The sequence below is a fragment of the Macrobrachium rosenbergii genome, chromosome 48 (genome assembly GCF_040412425.1).
Source record: "Macrobrachium rosenbergii isolate ZJJX-2024 chromosome 48, ASM4041242v1, whole genome shotgun sequence".
In the NCBI taxonomy this organism is placed as follows: domain Eukaryota; kingdom Metazoa; phylum Arthropoda; class Malacostraca; order Decapoda; family Palaemonidae; genus Macrobrachium; species Macrobrachium rosenbergii.
In genome coordinates this window covers 34,966,611-34,987,703 of record NC_089788.1, presented here as the reverse complement: position 1 = coordinate 34,987,703, position 21,093 = coordinate 34,966,611, and the positions used below count along the sequence as shown (strand labels likewise).

Below are 21,093 nucleotides of genomic sequence, written 5' to 3'. Positions count from 1 at the left end.
CTTTCAAAAATATTAATCATGTGGAGACAGATTTTCAGAATTGGTAGTGACTAAATACAAGAGACAGTGGCAGAATTAAAACCATCTGCCACAGTCATCCCAGTTTTGGAAAATCCCAACAAGGAATGGGCAAATCAACCTTTACCAGGTCAACAAAAAATGGATCTAAACTTCCATTTTGAATAAGACCCAAGTTGCTTACCAAGTACCCCCAGCCTTCTGTCCCTTCACTTTCAAAATGATTAATCATTTGAAGACAGATTTTCAGAATTTGTAGTGACTAAAAACAAGACAGTGGCAGAATTGAAACCATCTGCCACAGTCATCCGGGTTTCGGGAAATAACACCAAGGAATGGGCAACACTACAACTCCCTTTTGAAAGGAAAAGTGCCCTAGATATAGCTACTCAGCATTTTGAGACACCTGTGAGAAGTCTCTCAGAGGGGATGGCCTCGTCAGAAATTTATGGTAGGCTCCAACTCCTTAGTATTATAACCTCTACCACCTTGCTGGAAGTTACCACCAAAAGGCTTCCAGAAGATTCCAGGCTAATTTTTGCTGTTGAGGCCAAAAGTCTTATGAGAGCCCAGTGAGAAGCACTCTGATTTCCTAGAATGGCACATAAAAGCACAAATGGAAGCATTGGAGGGCTCCATCAAATCGCTGTCCAATGTCGCGGCATTATAACCCCTTCTGTAAGGACCTGTTTGAGGAGTCTGTTGTGGCTCAACTCAACGAGCATGCCTGCCAACAGAATTGTACAGTGTATGCTCTTCTGGGGAAAGGGGAATTCAAGAAACAAAGAACCCAAAATTTCCCTTTACCCAACCCCAAAAGAGGCTCACTTTAATAAAAAAAAATCATATAAGCCTCAGTCACCCCCCAAAAGTTTTCCTCAAAAAAAAAAAAAAAAGGTAGGCAGTCAGAAGGGACAATTCCCTACAAAGGGACAACAGCAACAGCAAGGACATCCTTTTTTCACAAGGTCCAAAAACCATCTTATAGAGGGGAAAAAGGAAAAGTGACACCTGGAATGCCTTATCAAAGGCAAAGGCAGGGGATGAGGCAAATACCAAGAGGAATTTTATGGTTGGGGGTCGGCTTCGATGACATCACAGACATTGGACGTTTTCCCTTTTGGGGGGACAGCATAAATATATGTGCAGAAAGGCCCTGTTAATGGGGCCCATAGAGAAACATGCATATTCGCCACCAAGTACGTCTCTTCAGTGTCCTCAAAAAGGGTTCCTCCAAAAAGGAAGTGATCCTCAACCAATTAACATTGAACAAGCACATTGTTTGCCAACAGTTTCGGATAATTACTGTTGCCTGAGTACATTGAATCATTCCAAAAGAGACTTGGACAGTTTCTATAGATCTGAAAGATGCATACTTTCACATCCCTATAGCTGTTCCCCTCCGTCCCTTCCTATGGTTCTGGATAGGGAAAGATATGTACAGATTCAAAGTCATGCCCTTTGGGCTAAACATTGCCTAAAGAATATTTCACAAAATTAGCAATGGTATTCGTTTGAGAACTCAGACAAAAATTAATACAACTAATAGCCTACCTAGACAACTGGTTGATCTGGGGGCCGACAGGAAAAGAGGGCTTGAAAAACCTAAGAGCAATGGTCAACAGACTACAGTCAAAAGGTTTTATAATAAATTTGAAAAAATCCCACCTCACACCCAACAGACATTTTCAGTGGCTGGGACTGTGTTGGGATACTCTTCACGACCTGTTGTCTGTCCCCATCATACTCAAAACAGAATAAGGCAAATTCTCTAAAGTTCCTTGCACAGCCCATAGTTTCCAGATGGCAATCAGAACGCATGATGGTCCTGCTGCAGTTCAAATCAGTAATAGATCCAGTACTTAGATAGCAACTAAAAATGTAAACAAATTCTGGCTATCGCATGCAAGAAAAAAGATGCGAGACCGACCTCATCAAAAGATTAAAAAAGTTGGGAGATAATGGCAAAACAGGTCACCCTGACTTTTCCGTGTTTAAGAGTGACAATACTGTACACAAAGATTCCTTGTTGACTGGTTGGGAGGACATTGTCAGGTGGCAGGGAGGTGATCAGCTATGCTGAGGAGTTCTTACATCAGTTTTGTGGAGTTGATGGCTGTCTTTTGTCTCAAAAAACTCAAACCTCCAGAAGAGAAAGACAACGTAACTACAATATTCTACATCAAGATGTCGCGATCACGTTCACCTCCTCTCAGTATGATAACGCTAGCCATCCTATGGATGGCACAAGCAAGGAAGTGGCACATGTCTGCAATTCATCTCACAGGGGGTGGCATTGTAATAGTAGACTCTCTTATTGAGGAAAACGACAGCCTCAACAGAGTGGATGTTGGACAACCACTCTTTTCAAACAATAGCCAGCATGCTTCCACAACCAGAAGTGTACCTGTTCGCCACATACGAGAATCACAAACTCCTAATATATGTGTCTCCAAACTTGGACAGTCAAGCAACAGCAAGAGATGCCTTCCTAAAGACTGGAACAAGGGGAGGACGATATCTTTTTCCTCCATTGTCCCAGATTTCAAAGGTTTTGAGCAAGCTTCTAACCTTTAAAGGAACAGCTTACTTAATAGCCCCAAATTGGCCAAGCAGGCATTGGTTCCTGTTACTTCAGCAACAGACGAAAAGAGCAATTCCACTATTGTCCAGTGTTATATCCCAGACAGTAGGAGGGAAAGTCGTTTATGCATCCTCCTTTCTGGGCTGAGACCTTCATGTATGGATGTTTTTAAAATATCTATTGTGAAAATTACTCACCCAACATAGCTCGGTACCTAGTGCAAAAATTACAGACACCATCTATTCGACAATACCAGTCCGTATGGAAGATATAGTTAGATTATATCCATACTGAGAGCCCAGTTGAGATTTCTACAAGAAACACTTCATTTTTCTTGTACAGTAAACCCCCCGTATTCGCGGGGCGTGCAAACCACATCCCCCCTCGAATAGCTAAAACCCGCAAATACTTAGAGCCCTACTAAAAACACTTAGAACTGCCTATTTTGATAGTTCAAACACACAAAAACAAACTAAAAATGCTTATACAGGTATTCCCCTACTTATGATGAGGTTAGATCCCAAAAAATCCATTGTTTATTGGAAAAAACGTATCCCGAATATAGCCTAGCCTACACTAGGGTATTCAGTACCATGTATACAAATATAGTAGCCCAGCCTTCACTATAAAGTATACTCTATAGTAATTATTAATGTCAGCTAATTCTGGAGGTTCATGCAGAGTGACTTATGATAATTCAATACAAAGAGAAATTGAATAACAAACAAGAATTAACTTAGACTACACTGGTATATCTTATGCGTATATGGTGGCCTAGCCTACATCATACTGTACTCTATATTCACATATCGTATTATACAGTACAAACATCAACATACTGAATATGCATATTTTCCATGGATCTTTTAAAATGTTATGCCTTAATTCACTGTATCCTGTAATATTGTATATATTCTTATATTGCTTTTGTATTATAAATTGTGATCATAGCAGTCAATGCTTTGGTTTGGAAATCGATTACGCAGTAAGTTTATTTTGCCATGTTTAACTCAGTTCAGAACACTTTTCTTGCTTCTAGTTAGCGTAAATGAACCTCTAGGTACTTTATTTATATGGGGCAAGGTTATTATTTGTTATACGAAGTGTTTTTAAGTCGAAATATAACTCAAGTACGTCTCGTTGTGAAATTAATTTAGTTATTTTTTTTTGTTAATAGATGATGTTGGCCGTTTGGGGGCGTTTGTTTTGTGTAAAATAATAAAGACTCCGTTCGCTATTTTCACTTGATTTCAACATAATACGAGCTTTTTGTATTTATCAATTATTGGCGTAAAAATAGCAGTAATGTGTTCTCTCATGCCCAGTAGTTTTTATTAAAATACTTTTCCTCCAATTTTAATTACGGTCGAGTTTCATCCATGTTGCCGACCCACGATAATTTATAGACATTAGCAGCGTGAACATTGTTTTCTCAGCTTCAGCTACAACTTGCAGCTTAAATTTATCAGTATATTTCCTTGCTGATCTTTTATCCATACCGAATAAGGGTGTAATGTAAAAATACGTCGGTCCTATACTACTTAACCCTTTAACGCTGACTGGACGTATTTTACGTCGACAAAAATTGTCTGTAGGGTGCCAAGTGGACGTAAAATACATCGACTACAAAAAGTTTTTTTAAATATTTTCGGAAAAATACTTATAGGCCTCGTTTGCGAAAAATTTTAAATCGCTCCTTGAGGGATGCTGGGAGTTCACGGATCACGCTGTTGTTTTGTTTACAAGCATGAATGGCTGCATGCATGCGCTAATTTCTTTCTTATCCCAAAAGAAAGCATCAGCTAACTCTGCTGAAAATCTCAGAAATTCTTTAGTCACTTTGTCGTAATTTTTGCACTGTTTTCTATTAGTCGTTACATAAAGTTTTATATGTGAAAATGTGCACAATTTCATGTAGAATACAACAAAAAATAATTCATGGTTGTAGCTTTTATCAATTTTGACATATTTTCATATAAATCACGATAAGTGCCAAAATTTCAACCTTCGGTCAAGTTTGACTCGACCGAAATGGCCGAAAAATGCAGTTGTAAGCTAAAACTCTTACATTCTAGTAATATTCATCATTTACCATCATTTTGCAACAAACGAGAAGTCTCTAGCACAATATTTCGATTTATGGTGAATTTTTGAAAAAAACTTTTCCTTACGTCCAACGCTAACTCTGCTGAAAATCTTGTAAGAGCCTGACGCTGTCTCTTCCAAACACGTGTGTGTTCGTGTGTTCGTCTCCATCGGAGGGACAAGACAACAAGAGCATCTCATTTTCTTTCTCTAAAGGAACGCGATTTCAACCATACAGTATTTCCGCCCTGTTTCTCCCTAACCATTGTTGTCTTGATGTATGTACAATCACCACTACTTGCATTGCCATGCAAGCATTCGAATCATGTACTCATAATGTTCCAACGAATCTTCTGTATCAAACTGTGTGTATGTTTCTGTTTGTGAAGACGCCAAACGTCTCGCCACTCCGATGGACGACAAACACACGAACACGCACGTGTTTGGAAGAGACGGCGTCAGGCTCTTACAATCTCAGAAATTCTTTAGTCACTTTGTCGTAAATTTTGCACCGTTTTATATTAGCTGTTTATTATGATCTCGCCTCTCGAGATCAACAGGTTCTTCAAAATAAACAAGCAATTGGGCTGTAATGACTGACGAGAGGTGACAAATAAAGGAGGGAGGAGCAGAACAAAACGAAAAAGTTACCTTAAAATTAATTTATTACAAGTTAGTTATATACATATTTACAGTCGAGTCAGGTTCAATTTTAATATATACGAAATGAGTCAGTTACCAAAAATTACATAACTAAAAATGGCTGAAGGAAAATTTTACATCCAAAATGCATCAATACCAAAATTGAATAATTACATTAAAAAATGAGGCTGCAGCAAAATACAATCCAAGTAATTAAACCTCAAATAGATCATTAGAATTAATTACTTAGCAGAAAAAATACAAGTAATTTAAACTACAAATCAATAAACACTTGAGCAGCAAAATAAAATAATACAGACAGCGTAATACATAAAAACAAACAATAAATACAAGAGCAGCAAAATTAAAATAACACAGGCAGCGTAATACATTAAAAACAACATAACCAGACGAACTCAATAGAGCCGTCGAAACAGCCCCAAGCTGCTTGGCAGGAACACTGCAGGACAACTCCAACAGAGTCAACACGACAACCATCTCGTCCTCCAAGAAACGTACTGACGTCCTCCTCTAAACACAACGACCACGACAGAGCCGACACGGGAACCATCTCGTCCTCAAGAAACTCTCTGCTGCTCTGCTCTGCTGCCAGAACCTGACTCGCAGGTACGGATACCTGCTGCTGCTACTCCAACTGACTCGCTGCTGCCCTGGACCATCGGTCGTTCTGCCCTCCAGAACCTGGCTCGTTGCTGCTACGAACCTGACTGGTTGCTGTTACGAACCTGACTTGTTGCTATTACGAACCTGACTTGTTGCTGTTACGAACCTGACTGGTTGCTGTTACGACCCTGACTGACGAAGTCTGACGCCATCCATCAGACGTCAACTCGCCAGCAAGAAAAACAAAGAAAACAAAGGAGGCAACAATCCACCAAGGGAACAATCGGCAAGCGATTGTTCCTAACACCGTTACATAATGTTTTATATATGAAAATGTGCGCAGTTTCATGTAGAATACAACAAAAAATAATTCATGGTTGTAGCTTTTATCAATGTGAAATATTTTCATATAAATCACAGTAAGTGCCAAAATTTCAACCTTCGGTCAAATTTGACTCAACTGAAATGGTCGAAAAATGCAATTGTAAGCTAAAACTCTTACATTCTAGTATTATAGTAATATTCAATCATTTACCTTCATTTTGCAACAAACAGGAAGCCTCTAGCACAATATTTCGATTTATGGTGAATTTAAAAAAAAAACCTTTTCCTTACGTCCATGCGCGCTAACTCTGCTGAAAATCTCAGAAATTCTTTAGTCACTTTGTTGTAATTTTTGCACCATTTTATATTAGCCGTTACATAATGTTTTATATATGAAAATATTCGCAATTTCATTTAGAATACAACAAAAAAATAATTCATGGTTGTAGCCTTTATCAGTTTTGAAATATTTTCATATAAATCATGGTAAGTGCCAAAATTTCAACCTTCGGTCAACTTTGACTCGACCGAAATGGTCGAAAAATGCAATTGTAAGCTAAAAATCTTTCATTCTAGTACTATTCAATCATTTACCTTCATTTTACAACAAACGAGAAGTCTCTAGCACAATATTTCGATTTATGGTGAATTTTTTTAAAAACTTTTTCCTTACCTCCGCTCGTGCTAACTCTGCTGAAAATCTCAGAATTTCTTTAGTCACTTTGTCGTAATTTTTGCACCATTTTATATTAGCCATTACATAAAGTTTTATATATGAAAATGTGTGCAATTTCATGTAAAATACAACAAAAAATAACTCATGGTTATAGCTTTTATCAGTTTTGAAATATTTTCATATAAATCATGATAAGTGCCGAAGTTTCAACCTTCGGTCAGTTTTGACTCAACCGAAATGGTTGAAAAATGCAATTGTAAGCTAAAAATCTTACATTCTAGTAATATTAAATCATTTACCTTCATTCTGCAACAAACGGGAAGTCTCTAGCACAATATTTCGATTTATGGTGAATTTTTTTTAAAAACTTTTTTTTACGTCTGAGAGTTTCGAATTCATGCATAATTTTTTGATAATATTTTCTCTGTGTTGCTTTGATCGTTTTACAATTTGTTGTATACCAAAATCATTGCAATTTAGTGTACAATACAATGAAAAAAATAGCTCTTTAGCTTTAACCGTTTTGCTCACAGTGCGATTTGTATACAATTATATATAACAAATTTTTGCGCTGTCATATATTCCAATATTTATATATGATAATGATATTTTTTTTTCCATTTCTGATGTTTGCATACTAAACTTCAGGCAATGAGAGAAAAAAGAACCAAAAATGAACTCTTAATCTTAAAACTAAGCGTGCTGTGATTTTTTGAAAAAAACTTTCTTTCCGCTTCGGCGCTAACTCCCAAACCTCGCTGGCAAACGACAGACACTTTTGTAAATAGAGGCTCGGCGTTTAAGGGTGAACGTCATTTATACTATAATTATGGTAATTGTTTATTACTGTACGATGGTTGAAATACCAGGTAAATGGCTGTTGTTATCCTATTCGGTGATAAGCAAAACAACAGCTTCTCGTTTGGTTGTTTATGGCTGTATATATTTATGCAAGAGTATAACGTTACTAACAATACTTTTATCATTCTCTTTTACTTTTTTAACTAGAAGATGGGATAAAGAGATGGAGGAAAAGAAGTTGGTCTATTGTAATATAGTGTCTCTCGCTGCCTGATTGTACGCTGCTGCCTGGGCCCACATGAAATTTAAAAATATTTTATAAAATACTGTCGTACGGCATTAATTGCTTACCCCATTGCAAAATCAAATTATCGTAAGGCAAATTATCGTAACTAGACCACTAGCTGAGTATTTTAATAGTTTTATCACAAAAAGTGCATTTAGTCATGAAAATGAGATGAAAATACAGTAATTAGTGAATATTTTTCAGTGAAAAATACTGTGAATGGGCGAATGTTCAGCAAATAAGGTGTTTACATGTTCCATAGAGAAATCCATGAATAGGTGAGTCCGCGAATCGTGAGATCACGAAAATGGGGGGTTTACTGTATATCCTTCTGAAGACAAATGCCTTGTGGTTACAACAGTTATGGCATACAAGGCTGCATTAATGGAACCCTTGCTTTATGGATTCAGAACTGACTCCAGTATTAAAGTTGTCACTTCCCTTTTGCAGTCTTTTGCTCTACAAAGGCCCGCTCCTGAAAGGCTTCCAATTACTTGGTCCCTGAACAAGGTGTTTAGATTTCTATCAACCCCTCAATTCAGCGGACCCAATACAACCACAATGCACATGCTACAAAAGGCGATGTTCTTGATTGCATTAGCATCAGGAGCTTGTATTAGTGAACTAGGCTCTCTTAGCTGGGGACGATGCATCATGCAAACAACTGACCATCAATTATTATTGTTCCCTGGCCCATCATTACTGGCCAAGAGTGAGGATCCTTTATAAAGGAAATCTATTTTTATAAGAAAACTCTTTTACCAGACAAGACGTTATGCCCAGTTTAAGCACTTAAGGTTTCATAGAAGTCATGGCAGACATCCCAGAGAGTCCGATTTTCCTACACCCTAGTACAAACTAACCACTCTCCCCACAAGGGCTGAGAATGATTGTAGTGTTTCTTATTAAAAAGGAAAATCCACACTCCTTTCCTAGGTCACATGATATTCGGAAAGTAAGTACGTCGTTGGCCTTCTAAAGAAATGTCTCTTTCGAAGAAGTCTCCGAATGTACGGTGTGGTCATCAGTTAAATTAATGCCACTTGCTCGAACAAAGTCAACTACACTGTGTATGAGTAGGTGGCATGGTTAGTTTTAACCCCTAGGTACTACGGCAGAAAAGCAAGGGTCTTATTGACGATGAATGCGCTAACTTTTGCTGGGAGAAGGGCCACAGTACTGCAAACAAACCCAGCATGCATAGGTAAGCCACTGTAGAACTACATCCTAAAAAGAAGTTCGTGTATAGTTTCTTGTTCCTTGGTACCAAAACCAGAAGAATATATGGAATAAAGAATGAGACTTGAAATCTGTGGCTTGACCTCAGACCAGAAATGTTTTTTCCTTTGGGGTGTTGGGTTAAAGATTGAGAGCTTAAGCCTTTTTCGTCACCTGTCAATTTCTTTTTAAAGCTCCTTGAGGACGAAACAAGCAACTACACTATCAAACAATAGGTTTTGAGGTAGGAAAAACCTATTTTTGTCAGTCGCTGTTGAGTCCTCAAAACCCTCCCATTTCCCTGACGAAAAGGCATGGGATTTGGGCAAGGGATCATCCTGCATTGACCAACAGACAGTAATGGCTCCTTGGTCTTTAATGGCTTGGTTGTAAATGGGAGGGCGGATGCACATGCGCAATTGTCACTTTCTTGCAGGTTCTTTTTGGTGTTGGAAAAACTGGGTTCAGCTTCGCTGAAGATAAGGGAAACTGCCATCTTATCTTTGAGTCCATTATATACTCCATCACGTGTTAATCATTATGACACAATACCTGGCCAAAAAGACCAACTAAAAGAGAATTCTTTGATATTAGTTTGGTCACCATGGAACTCTGGTAGACCATGGAAGGTAACTCCTTGAGGACTCAACAGCGACTACCAAAAATAGGTTTTTCCTATGTCAAAACCTGTTTTTTAGAGCAGCACTCTTATTAATGTAAATCTGAACAATTCTTTTACCATGTAAGGCATAAGTCATTTTAATTTTGAATGGTTACTGTAGGAGACTGATCAGATAATAGTGAGGGAATGAGGCAGTTGATGGTAGCATCAAATTTTACGAAATTTTTGTAGTTACAGTCAAAAGATTAGCTTTTAATGGTATCAAGCTTTATCAAATAAACGTTTTGGAAAATATTGTTGAAATGTTTAGCTAACATATAAAGTCAGTGTATTGAAATATTGTTGGAGATAAATGCTAAAGTTATCATGTACTAGTACAAACTCATTGATCATAAATAACTTTAACAGTGTGGACACATCCAGGTAAACCAGTTTAAAATTTTTCGGACTAACATCTGATTGCATGCCCAGCCAACTCCATGCCCATGTGCAACATTCTACTTCGAATGCTTGTGAGTGCTAATTCATCTTGTCACAGCACAACTACAGTTGTCAAGTCACTTCTTTTCTTTGGTGAAACTTCCACCTTTTTGATGTGAGGGCTGCATGCCAGTGTACTAGGCTTTCTCCAGTCTTTTCTGTCTTTTCTCCAGTGTAGTTCTTGTCTCCACAAATGTCTCCTCACAAGGGTTTCTTATATCATCTTGGTGGGGACCTGTTTTCATGCGGCCATTTCAACCTCACCTGATTCCTGAGCTGGTCCTTTGTCCTTGATGCCAGTTTTTTTGCTTTTCTGATGATGTTTGATAGCCAGCCTCAGGATAAGTGTCATATGTGTGCTTTATGACCAGTGCCTTTCAATTTACTTTTCTATGAGAAGTTGATTATGCCCTTGCCTGTTGATGCCATCCCAGCCTTACTGAAAGAGAATGTTCCTGCTCCTCTTCAGAGTTGCTCTGATGGTGGTGTTTTTGCTACTTTGACATTTGTCAACCATTTTCATATCCTTCAGCTCTGCTCCCAGATACTCCTCTAATTCGGCTAATGTTAGTGTGCCTATATCTTCAACAGCTATGTACTCAGCTATTCCATGTACTTGTGTAATTGGCTATTCTTATATGTATGATCCTGTGGTCTTCGGTGTTGGAAATTTTTTTTCCGCAGCTTATCCTCTTGCATTTCCAAACTCTCTTGCTCCTTGTGTGTCTAGCTGTAATGACTCTTGCCCAGACACCCCCCTCCTCACCTCAGGAGCTTTATTTACCATGGTATCCATAACTGCCTTGACTGTGACATTCCTAGCTGAAGTCCATCTTGCTTGCCCTTGTCCCTGCTTCATTCTCAGTGGCTCCACCTGCAGTCTTGTTATTTGGTTGTATCAGTGCTACTTTTGGTCTCTGGGATTTGCAGTTGCGTTGTTTCATTTTTGCAATTTCTGCCTAATCTATTTAGAGATTTTGCTCCCAGGTAGACCTCAACCTGTCAGGCATCCCCTTTGCCAAGAATGTTCTTAAGCCTCCTCATTAGGCTTCATCATTCTCCTTACTTTCATATCAAGGACTCAAGAGTACTTCCTCCAAGTCCAATTGTAACTTGTGCCCTTGATCCAACTGTGTGTCTACCTCCACAACTTGTCCATCTACCTCTACTTGTCCCTCTGGACCTTTTCATGTTTGACTGTTCCTTGCTTGCTGCCTGTGATCATGAGCTGCATGGAATACATTGTATGTCTGGCCTTGGTCCTAGCAGAGGTTTTGACAGCCATGAATCAGAATAATAGTCTTCTGCCTTTCAGATCAACATGTCAAGAGGCTGTGTAGGATCCAGGGTTTAGCTATAGAAGTTATTGCCAGTGATGCATCTGTTGCCTTCAGACCTAGCATCACTAGGTGGACTCCCTTAGAAATGGAAATCTGTGAGTGCTCTTCTCAGAAAATCTCACGCTGTTGAACTGGCTGGAGTGGGTACTTAGTGGTGCCATGTCTCTGTTGTCATCCAGTTCTCCTTCTGTGGAGGACATGGCCAAGGCTTGTCATCTTGTCTTCTCTTTAGACTGTGTATCAATGTTAAATGCATGGCATATGTACTATTTGCCTGTTTATGTCATGAAGAAAGGGGTACAGCCTCCTAGTTTGTCTACTTTTGTCTACTGCAGGACTTCATGTCTCATATCTTATGGCTCCTGACCTCCCTCTGGAGAACTTAGTGCTTGTGTGCACAATTTAGAGAAGTTGGCTTCCACTGCCTCAGGTGTAGCCCTTGTTAACTTTGATGCTAAAACTTCTCCATTGTAAACTGCCCATTCTACCTCTCAACCAAATTCTCCATATTGTCAGCAATTTTCATATGGCCAGCACCAAAGCCCTGCTACATCCCACCATCAAAATGCTTTATTTATGAGGCAGAGGTCATGACATTCATCTGCATCAGCATCACTCTGATTCTCAGCCTTGTAGCTTCAGATTGCATTGTCATCCCAGAGGCTGTGGGAAGTCTAACTTCAAGTTCCTTGCCAGGGAGGTAGTAATGAAGTCCTCTATTCTCCTTTGCCTTCTCCATACCAGTTTCAAGGCTGCATTGTGAGGAGTTGGAAGGTGTAGGCTCTTCACTTTGGTTATTGCTTGCTGTTGCTTGACACAGGTTTCCAACCAGGTTCCCAACCAAACTTGTCCAATCGCTTTAGCTCCCATCTACTGATACTTAGAAGAAGTAGGTCCTCAACAATGAAGTGCCCTCCATGCTGCAGAAGAGTGGCATTGAGGAGATTCTGCTGGAATCACTGGGGCTTCACAGTACTCTTCTTCCTCTTCCTTACAAATTTACAGAGAGGATGGAGACTATAGAATTGGTATATGGGTCTGTCTGCAGAGGGTGCTTCCTTCCTTTGGTGGACCCAGGAGCCACATATTTCCATGTCTCCATTTCCCAGCTTTCCAGGAAGCACTTTTGCTTCGTTTGGTGGAGCTGGCTGTTCCAGCTGGCCCTTGGTATCATTCTGTGTACTACTCTTCAAGTTTGATCCAGAGCCTGGGAACACCACCTGGGGAGGCATCTTCGTTACCTGGACAAATAGTTGGTTCCAGCTTCTTTTGAAGGGGTTGAAGAGGTATCTCCAGCTTCTTTTGGGCATGTGTTGTTTTTGGTCTGCAGGTTAACCTGGAGAAGTCAGACCTGTCACCCATCCATTCCTGCAACTTGGGAATATGTTCAATGTGTTGCAGAATTGGGTCATCTCTCATAGGATAGGGTACATTGCCTTTTGGGAGACCATAAGGGATTGTTTTATCATCCTTTTCCAGTTGTCATATGGTTAGTAATGTTAAGTGTTGATCATACATCTAGTGTTTAGAGAAGATGCTTCTACAGTGCCTTTTTCACATTTGCTCTCTGCAGCTCTAGTTGACCTTATTGGAAAGTGATCTTGATGTCTCCAGCCATCATGATCCTGACCAGGAAGCCCATCCTTAATGAACTTTGTTGGTAGAGGGACTATCTGTTGAAAGCAGTTCTTCCCTGGTCCCCATACCCCTAATGTTTACAGGTGCCTCAAGCTTGATTAAAGGAGCTCACCTGTCATTGTCTCGAATACACAGGGTTTGGTTCAGGGAAGAGAGACATGCACATCAGCTTCCTAGAGCTTCAGTTGGTCATCTTAAATTTTAAAGCATTCATGGCTGAATTTTTGGATGGTTGCAATGAGTAATGAAGGGGCGACAAAGTTAGAACATATGCTGTCCATGGAGGTCACAGCAGCAGAAATCCACAATGTCATCCTGCCTCGGTTTGTTCCAGGAGTCTGCAGTGTTGTTGCAGCTGCTATTAGTAGGGCTCATCAAGTTCTCCCTTCACTGTGGTCTTTACACAGATACAGTCAACCCCCACTTTTAAGCGCTTCACTTTGTTGTGGATTTTTGTGGAGCATATCTTTCAATTTTATGTGGGAACTTTCACCAATTCGGGAATTTTTTTCATAGAACAATATTCACTAGTGTATTTTCATTTTGTTTTCATGACTAAATACATTTTTATGGTAAAAAATTATTTACCAATTTTCAAATATTAATATTAAACTCAGCAAAATATCTATAAAATTTTTAATACAAATTAAATCTTGAATACAAATTAAATAAATCTGTTTTACAGAATGTTTGAACCTCTAGTCTCTTTCACTGAGATAAGAGAGAGTTATTTTTATGCATGTATGTGTATTCGTTTTGTACAGTATAGTTTTATAGATAAACGTGGTTGCTGTGTCATTCATTTTTTCATATTTTCCATGCTATATTTATATAACTTTTTGCATTTTGATAAAAGCAGACAGGAAAATAAAATGAAAATGATTAGCGAATCATCGTATGTAAACTTGTTAAGCTCATTCTGGGGTGGGGAGCCCCAGAATGAGCTTAAAAGGTTAAACCTGTTAAGCTCATTTTGGGGTTCCCCACCCCAGAATGAGCTTAAGTTTAGGTACGACGATTCGCTAATTATTTTAATTTTATTTTCCAGTCTGCTTTTATTGAAATGCAGAAAGTTGTATAATTATAGCATGGAAAATATGAAAAAATGAATGACAAAGTAACATCACATTTATCTATAAAACTATACTAAAATTACATGCATAAAAAATCAATCCCTCTCATATCTGAGAGAGAGAGAGAGAGAGAGAGAGAGAGAGAGAGAGAGAGAGAGAGAGAGAGAGAGAGAGAGAGAGAGAATAAAAATACATATGCACATTAAAAATATTTAATACACTAGTGACAGTAATTCTTTTTACTAGTGTAAAAGGAAAACAGAATGACTTCAGTGCTATGAGAGAAAACAGCTATGCTTACCTATACAGGGGTAACTTGATTAGTGGTCAGACTTTTTGTAACACAGATTTATTCAATTTGTATTAAGCATTTTATAGATATTTTGCTGTATTTACATTAATATTAATATTTGAAAATTAGTAAACCATTGTTATAAGCATTTTAGGGATGTATACACTTAAGAGTAACAGTTGTATGGAGGTAATCTAAGATGACTTTGGTGTTTTGGGGTGATGGTTTGGGGTGTATTTTTGTTTGAAATAATAGTAAATTGTTTTAGTATAATAATTTAAGGTATATTTTTGTTGGAACTATTAAATTTGGCAGTGAACTGCTAAAATAGGCAGTTGTAAGCATTTTAGTTTAAGGGGTACAGGGTATTTGGCAGTTATAAGCACTTATAAGAATTTTCAGAGGGGATTTTGCATTTCAGCGGATTTTACATTTTCGCGGTGGGTTCTAGAACCTACCCCTGCAAAAAAGTGGGGGAGCACTGTATCTACAGGGCTACTTTGTAATAGGTATGGAGGATGCACTTATTAGATCTTTTATTTATGCTATTGAACATCAGACTCCCACTATATGGTTCTTTGTAGCATGACCCAGCAGATTTAAATTTGACAATAGATATGCTCCATTCATTGGACAATCTCAATATCTACTTTTCTTCCATTTGGGCTGCTGAGGTAGGTCTGGCAAAGTTTCGGGTATTGGGGAATTCTCAAATGGCCCACATCATTCCCTCTTGCTCACAGAAGGATGTTTCTGACCTTTTGGAATTTGGACTATTCCAAGTTACTTCCCACTTGTAGGGACTGTTGCATTATCTACTGTACTTTCACTGGTTTCACCCTCACCCAGAATCCTTACATATTCACATGTGATTATCAAGCATAGTCTTAAGAGCTTTTTTGAATGTCATTACAGATTCTTATCACCACACCCGGGAGAACCTTTGTCAGTGCCCTTCACCAGGCAAATTGGGCTAGGTTTTGTAGCATAGTGCCATAAAAGCAGTTCTCATCCCCTCTTAGACTCTATTCTTTGTTACCTGAGGAGTAATCCTCATCCTCTTAAGTGATTCATCCTTCACTGGCACACTGGAGGCATGTGTAAATTGGGCTACCAGCTTTACACCTCTTGTTCTTGGCAAGTGTACTTCATTAAAAGTATGCATTACTCAGGAAGTTTGGCAACACCACAAATTTTCTGGGACTGGACTTCTTACAGCTACTACTTCCTTATCTGAAGCTCATCTGTTTCATTCTCACTTCTAAATTGTGATTCATGTTCTTTATGGTTTTTGGGTGTGTAATTAAAAAACTACGGTAACTTCGTGATTAATGTGTCATGTTTCTCAAAGTAGTGGCTATTTAAGATTAATGGTATTTTTTGTAATATGCATCTTATTTGACATAAAGGCCAGGTTTTGTGCTTTCTGTAATTTATCATAATTATTCTGTATGAGGGTTTTCTTAAGCAGAAGGAATTTTAAAAATCTTAGATTGTTAGTACTGTTATTACAGTTTAGAAAAAATGTTAATACTACTGTTTTTAATTTACAGTGAAAGTTGTGATTAGTGATTTGGGACAAATTTATGTGGAAGGTGTGCTCAAGTTTCTGGCAGAAATACTGGAAGCCTCTCCACATGTTGGTCTCTATGCAAAGTGGGCTAGTCTGCTTGTCGCTCATCATGGCCAGAAGTTGAAAACCCGAGCACCGCAGATCATGAGTATCTTGAATTCTCTTCAAAGATCGTTGACAACTCACCATACAAACCTGAGTAAAGTGTAAGTATAAAAGCGAAGATAGTTTTAGATATCAGTGCTCACTGAACACAAGTTAAAATTTTATACAAAAGGCAAAGCTATAAACAGTTTTTACTCCATCTTTTCATTTAAAGGGTCTTTTTTGAATGACATAGAGTACATCGTTGTAATAGAGTACTCTTAAACCTCTGTTGCAAATAGAGCAGCTTTTGAAAAATAATTAGGCTCTAAGCCTTGTGATGCAAAGTAAGGAACGGGAAGTCTAAATTTAAAAGCACCTCCTTTACCATCATCAGCAGACCTCAAAAGAACATCTGTTTTGGATTGTGAGGGATAAAACCTTCAGCAGTATCAACCGACGTATTTGTACAGTCATAACCACGAATAAAGTTAAATCTGTATCAGTATAGGGTGAAGTATCAGGTGGCCACACTTTTCAGTATCTGGTCTGATAAGTATGACAGGGGTAGGGTGTGACAGTGGCAGAAGCATGACTAATTTGTTGCCAAATTAGCATAAGGACATTGACATAAGCAAGGGGAGTATTAATGTAAAAAAACAATGTCTTTAGTGTTTTCTGCCTTGGTAGATGGTAACAGGATTAACAACAGTAATAACAAGGCCTTAGTACATTAGCAGTTTGTTGTCCCTGCAAATCAGAATTAAGAAAATTATTTTGATTGGCAGGCAAACGACAATACAACTAAGTCTTAGGTTTTTAAGATTAGCAGACAGAGTAACAAAAGGCCAACAACAATGATAGACAAAATATGGGTACACCTAGTAGCACAGCTCATTTTGGAAGATCTTACTCTAAGACATGCCCAACCACAAGCTCTTACTCTAAGACATGTCCAACAACAAGATCTTACTCTACGTCTAATCAGACAGTTGCTAGGAATGGTGTCTGATCACCATCAGGCAAGGCTGATGGCTATCAAGATGCACGCCCAGCATTGAGGTACCTGGTAGAGGACCAGCATTTGTCATCAAAGATCCAGTGTTGTGGTAGGGAGAAGACACGTGTGTGCTCAGCTTGTCAGTAGAAGGTAACATGTAGTTTCAGCTTTCATAAATAGAGGCAATAGCAGAACTAGTCCAGCACGTGATCATTATGTAATTCATAAGTCCCCTGTCGATAGTACCTATCCTAGAGTATCTTTTAAATAGTCTAATTATACTACAGTTGATAAGGATTTAAGAAATGAGAATTTTGATGAAACTTATTTTGAGTAATAATATTGTTTAAAGATGACTCCCATAATCATGATATCAGTTATATTATTATGAAAGATATGAACTTATATATTCTTTCATTTGCCTTTAAATGTAGACCTATGCAAAACATTATGTAGAGATAAAACAGGTTTTGACGTAGGAATAACCTATTATTGGTAGTCGCTGTTGAGTCCTAAAGGAGTTACGTGTCGTAATGATCAACGTTATAACGTGATGGAGTACACAATTGACTCAAAGATAAGAGGGCATTGTCCCACTATCTTCAGCGAAGTTGTACCCAGTTTGCCATCATCAAAACTTGCTAGAAGGAGAAGTGATTATCGTTCATGCGCAGTCCACCATATTGTCGACAGACAGACTGGCAAAAAGACCAAGAAGCCTTAACTTTCTGTTGGTCAATGCAGGATGATCCCTCGCCCAGATCTCATGCCTTTTCGTCAGGGAAATGGGAGGGTTTTGAAGACTCAACAGCAATTACCAAAAATAGGTTTCTCCTAAATCAAAACGTATTTTTTGATAGCATAGTCACTTGTTTTGTCCTGAAGGGGCTTTAAAAACAAATTGACAGATGGTGAATTGGCTTAAGCTCTCAAATTTAAATCCCAACAACCCAAATAAAAAACATTTACATCAGCTTATGTTTTAGGGCGAAGTTCTACAGTGAATTACCTAAGCATGCTGGGTCTGGTTGCAGTATTATCACACTTTCCCCCCAGTATTATCACACTTTCCCCCGGTGATAGTTAGCATACCCACCCGTTAGAAAGACCCCTGGGTTTCTGCTGTGTGCCTATGGGATCAGGACTAACCGTACCCCCTACTGATACACAGTGTAGTCAAATTTGTTTGAGCTTGTGGCAATAATGTTTCAAGAACACCGTCTCTGATGACCACCCTGTACATTTGGAGACTTCTTCAAAAGAGATTTCTGAAGGCCAACGACGTACAGTACTTACTTTCTTAATGTCATGTGACCTAGGAAAGGAGTGTGGATTTGACTTTTTAATGAGGGACACTACAATTATTCTCAGCCCTTGTAGAGAAAGTTATTTGTTTGTGCTAGGGTGTAGGAAAATAGGACTCTCTGGGATGTTTGCCATGACCTCTGGTAAACCTTAAGTGCTTGAACCGGGTATAACATTTTGTCTGCTAAATTGAGTTTCCATATCAAAATAGGTGCCCTTCTTGAAGGATTCTCTTTCTTGGCCAGTAATGATGGGCCAGGGGACAATAATAACTGATGGTCAGCTGTTTGTGTGATTTGTCGGTCCCCATTTAAGAGCCCAGTTCACTAATACGAGCTCCTGATGGTAAAGCAATCAAGAAGATCGCCTTTTGCAGCATGTGAGTTGTTGTTTTATTGGGTCTGTTGAATTGAGGGGTTGACAGAAATCTAAGTACCTTATTGAAGGACCAAGTAATTGGAAGCCTTTTGGGAGCGGGGTTCTTTTAATGAGGTCGGTCTCGCTTGTTGTTTCTTGCTTGCGATAGCCAGAGTTTTTTCACATTTTTTAGTTGCAATCTGAGTATTGGATCTGTTACTGAAGCGAACTGCAGCAGGCCCATCATATGTTCTAATTGCCATCTGGAATGTCTGAGCTGTGTAAGGAACGTTTTGAGGTCTTTCCTTATTCTGTTTTGAGAGGATTGATGAGGAGAGACAACATCCCTACACATTCCCAGCCACTGAAAGTGTCTTGGGCATGAGGAGGGATTTTACCAGTTTATTATAATACCTTTTGACTGTAGTCTGTTGACCACTACTCTTAGGTTTTTCAAGCACTTATCTTGTGGGTCCCCAGGATTATCATGTTGGTAGGCTATTAGCCCTTAAACGCCGACTGGACGTATTTTACATCGACAAAAATTGTCTGTCGGGTACCAAGTTGACGTAAAATACGTCGACTACAAAAAGTTTTTTTAAATATTCGGGGAAAAATACTTATAGGCCTCGTTTGCGAAAAATTTTAAATCACGCGCCTTGAGGGATGCTGGGAGTTCACAGATCACACTGTTGTTTTGTTTACAAGCGTGACCCAGCTGCGCATGCGTGAATTTCTTTCTTATCCCAAAAGAAAGCATCAGCTAACTGCTGAAAATCTCAGAAATTCTTTAGTCACTTTGTCGTAATTTTTGCACCGTTTTCTATTAGCCTTTACAAGAAGTTTTATATATGAAAATGTGTGCAATTTCATGTAGAATACAACAAAAAATAACCCATGGTTGTAGCTTTTACTAATTTTGACATTTTCATATAAATCACGATAAGTGCCAAAATTTCAACCTTCGGTCGACTTTGACTCTACTGAAATGGTCGAAAAATGCAATTGTAAGTAAAACTCTTACATTCTAGTAACATTCAATCATTTACCTTCATTTTGCAACAAACGGGAAGTCTAGCACAATATTTCGATTTATGGTGAATTTTTGAAAAAAACTTTTTCCTTACCTCGCGCTCGGTAACTTGGCTGAAAATCTTAGAAATTCTTTAGTCACTGTCGTAATTTTTGCACAGTGTTCTGTTAGGCGTTACATAAAGTGTTATATATGAAAACGTGCGCAATTTCATGTAGAATACAACAAAAAATAACTCATGGTTGTAGCTTTTATCAGTTTTGAAATATTTTCATATAAATCACGATAAGTGCCGAAATTTAAACCTACGGTCAACTTTGACTCGACCGAAATGGTAGAAAAATGCAATTGTAAGCTAAAACTCTTACATTCTAGTAACGTTCAATCATTTACCTTTATTTTGCAACAAATGGGAAGTCTCCAGCACAATATTTTGATTTATGGTGAATTTTTGAAAAAAAACTTTGTCCTTACCTCCACGCGCGGTGACTTGGCTGAAAATCTCAGACATTCTTTAGTCACTGTCATAATTTTTATACAGTTTTCTATTAGGCGTTACATAAAGTTTTATATATGAAAATGTGCACAATTTCATGTAGAATACAACAAAAAATAACTTATGGTTGTAGCTTTTATCAGTTTTGAAATATTTTCATATAAATCACGATAAGTGCCGAAATTTAAACCTACAGTCAACTTTGACTCAACTGAAATGGTCGAAAAATGCAATTGTAAGCTAAAACTCTTACATTCTAGTAACGTTCAATCATTCACCTTCATTTTGCAACAAACTGGAAGTCTCCAGCACAATATTTTGATTTATGGTGAATTTTTGAAAAAAACTTTTTCCTTACATCCGCGCGGTAACTTGGCCAAACATCTCAGAAATTCTTTCGTCACTTTGTCGTAATGTTTGCACCGTTTTATGTTAGTCGTTACGTAAAGTTTTATATATGAAAATGTGCAAAATTTCATGTAGAATACAACAAAAAATAACTCATGGTTGTAGCTTTTATCAGTTTTGAAATATTTTCACAT

At 38.3% G+C, this 21,093-nt stretch overlaps 1 protein-coding gene across 1 annotated transcript in view; it reads left to right on the top strand.

Moving 5' to 3' along the window:
* Positions 1-21,093, top strand: part of LOC136831338 (periodic tryptophan protein 2 homolog) — a 283,085-nt gene that overhangs the window by 242,588 nt on the left and 19,404 nt on the right. The window contains exon 18 of the mRNA XM_067091632.1: positions 16,257-16,482. Within this exon, the coding sequence (XP_066947733.1) occupies positions 16,257-16,482 (226 nt within the window). The remainder of the gene's footprint in view (positions 1-16,256; positions 16,483-21,093) is intronic.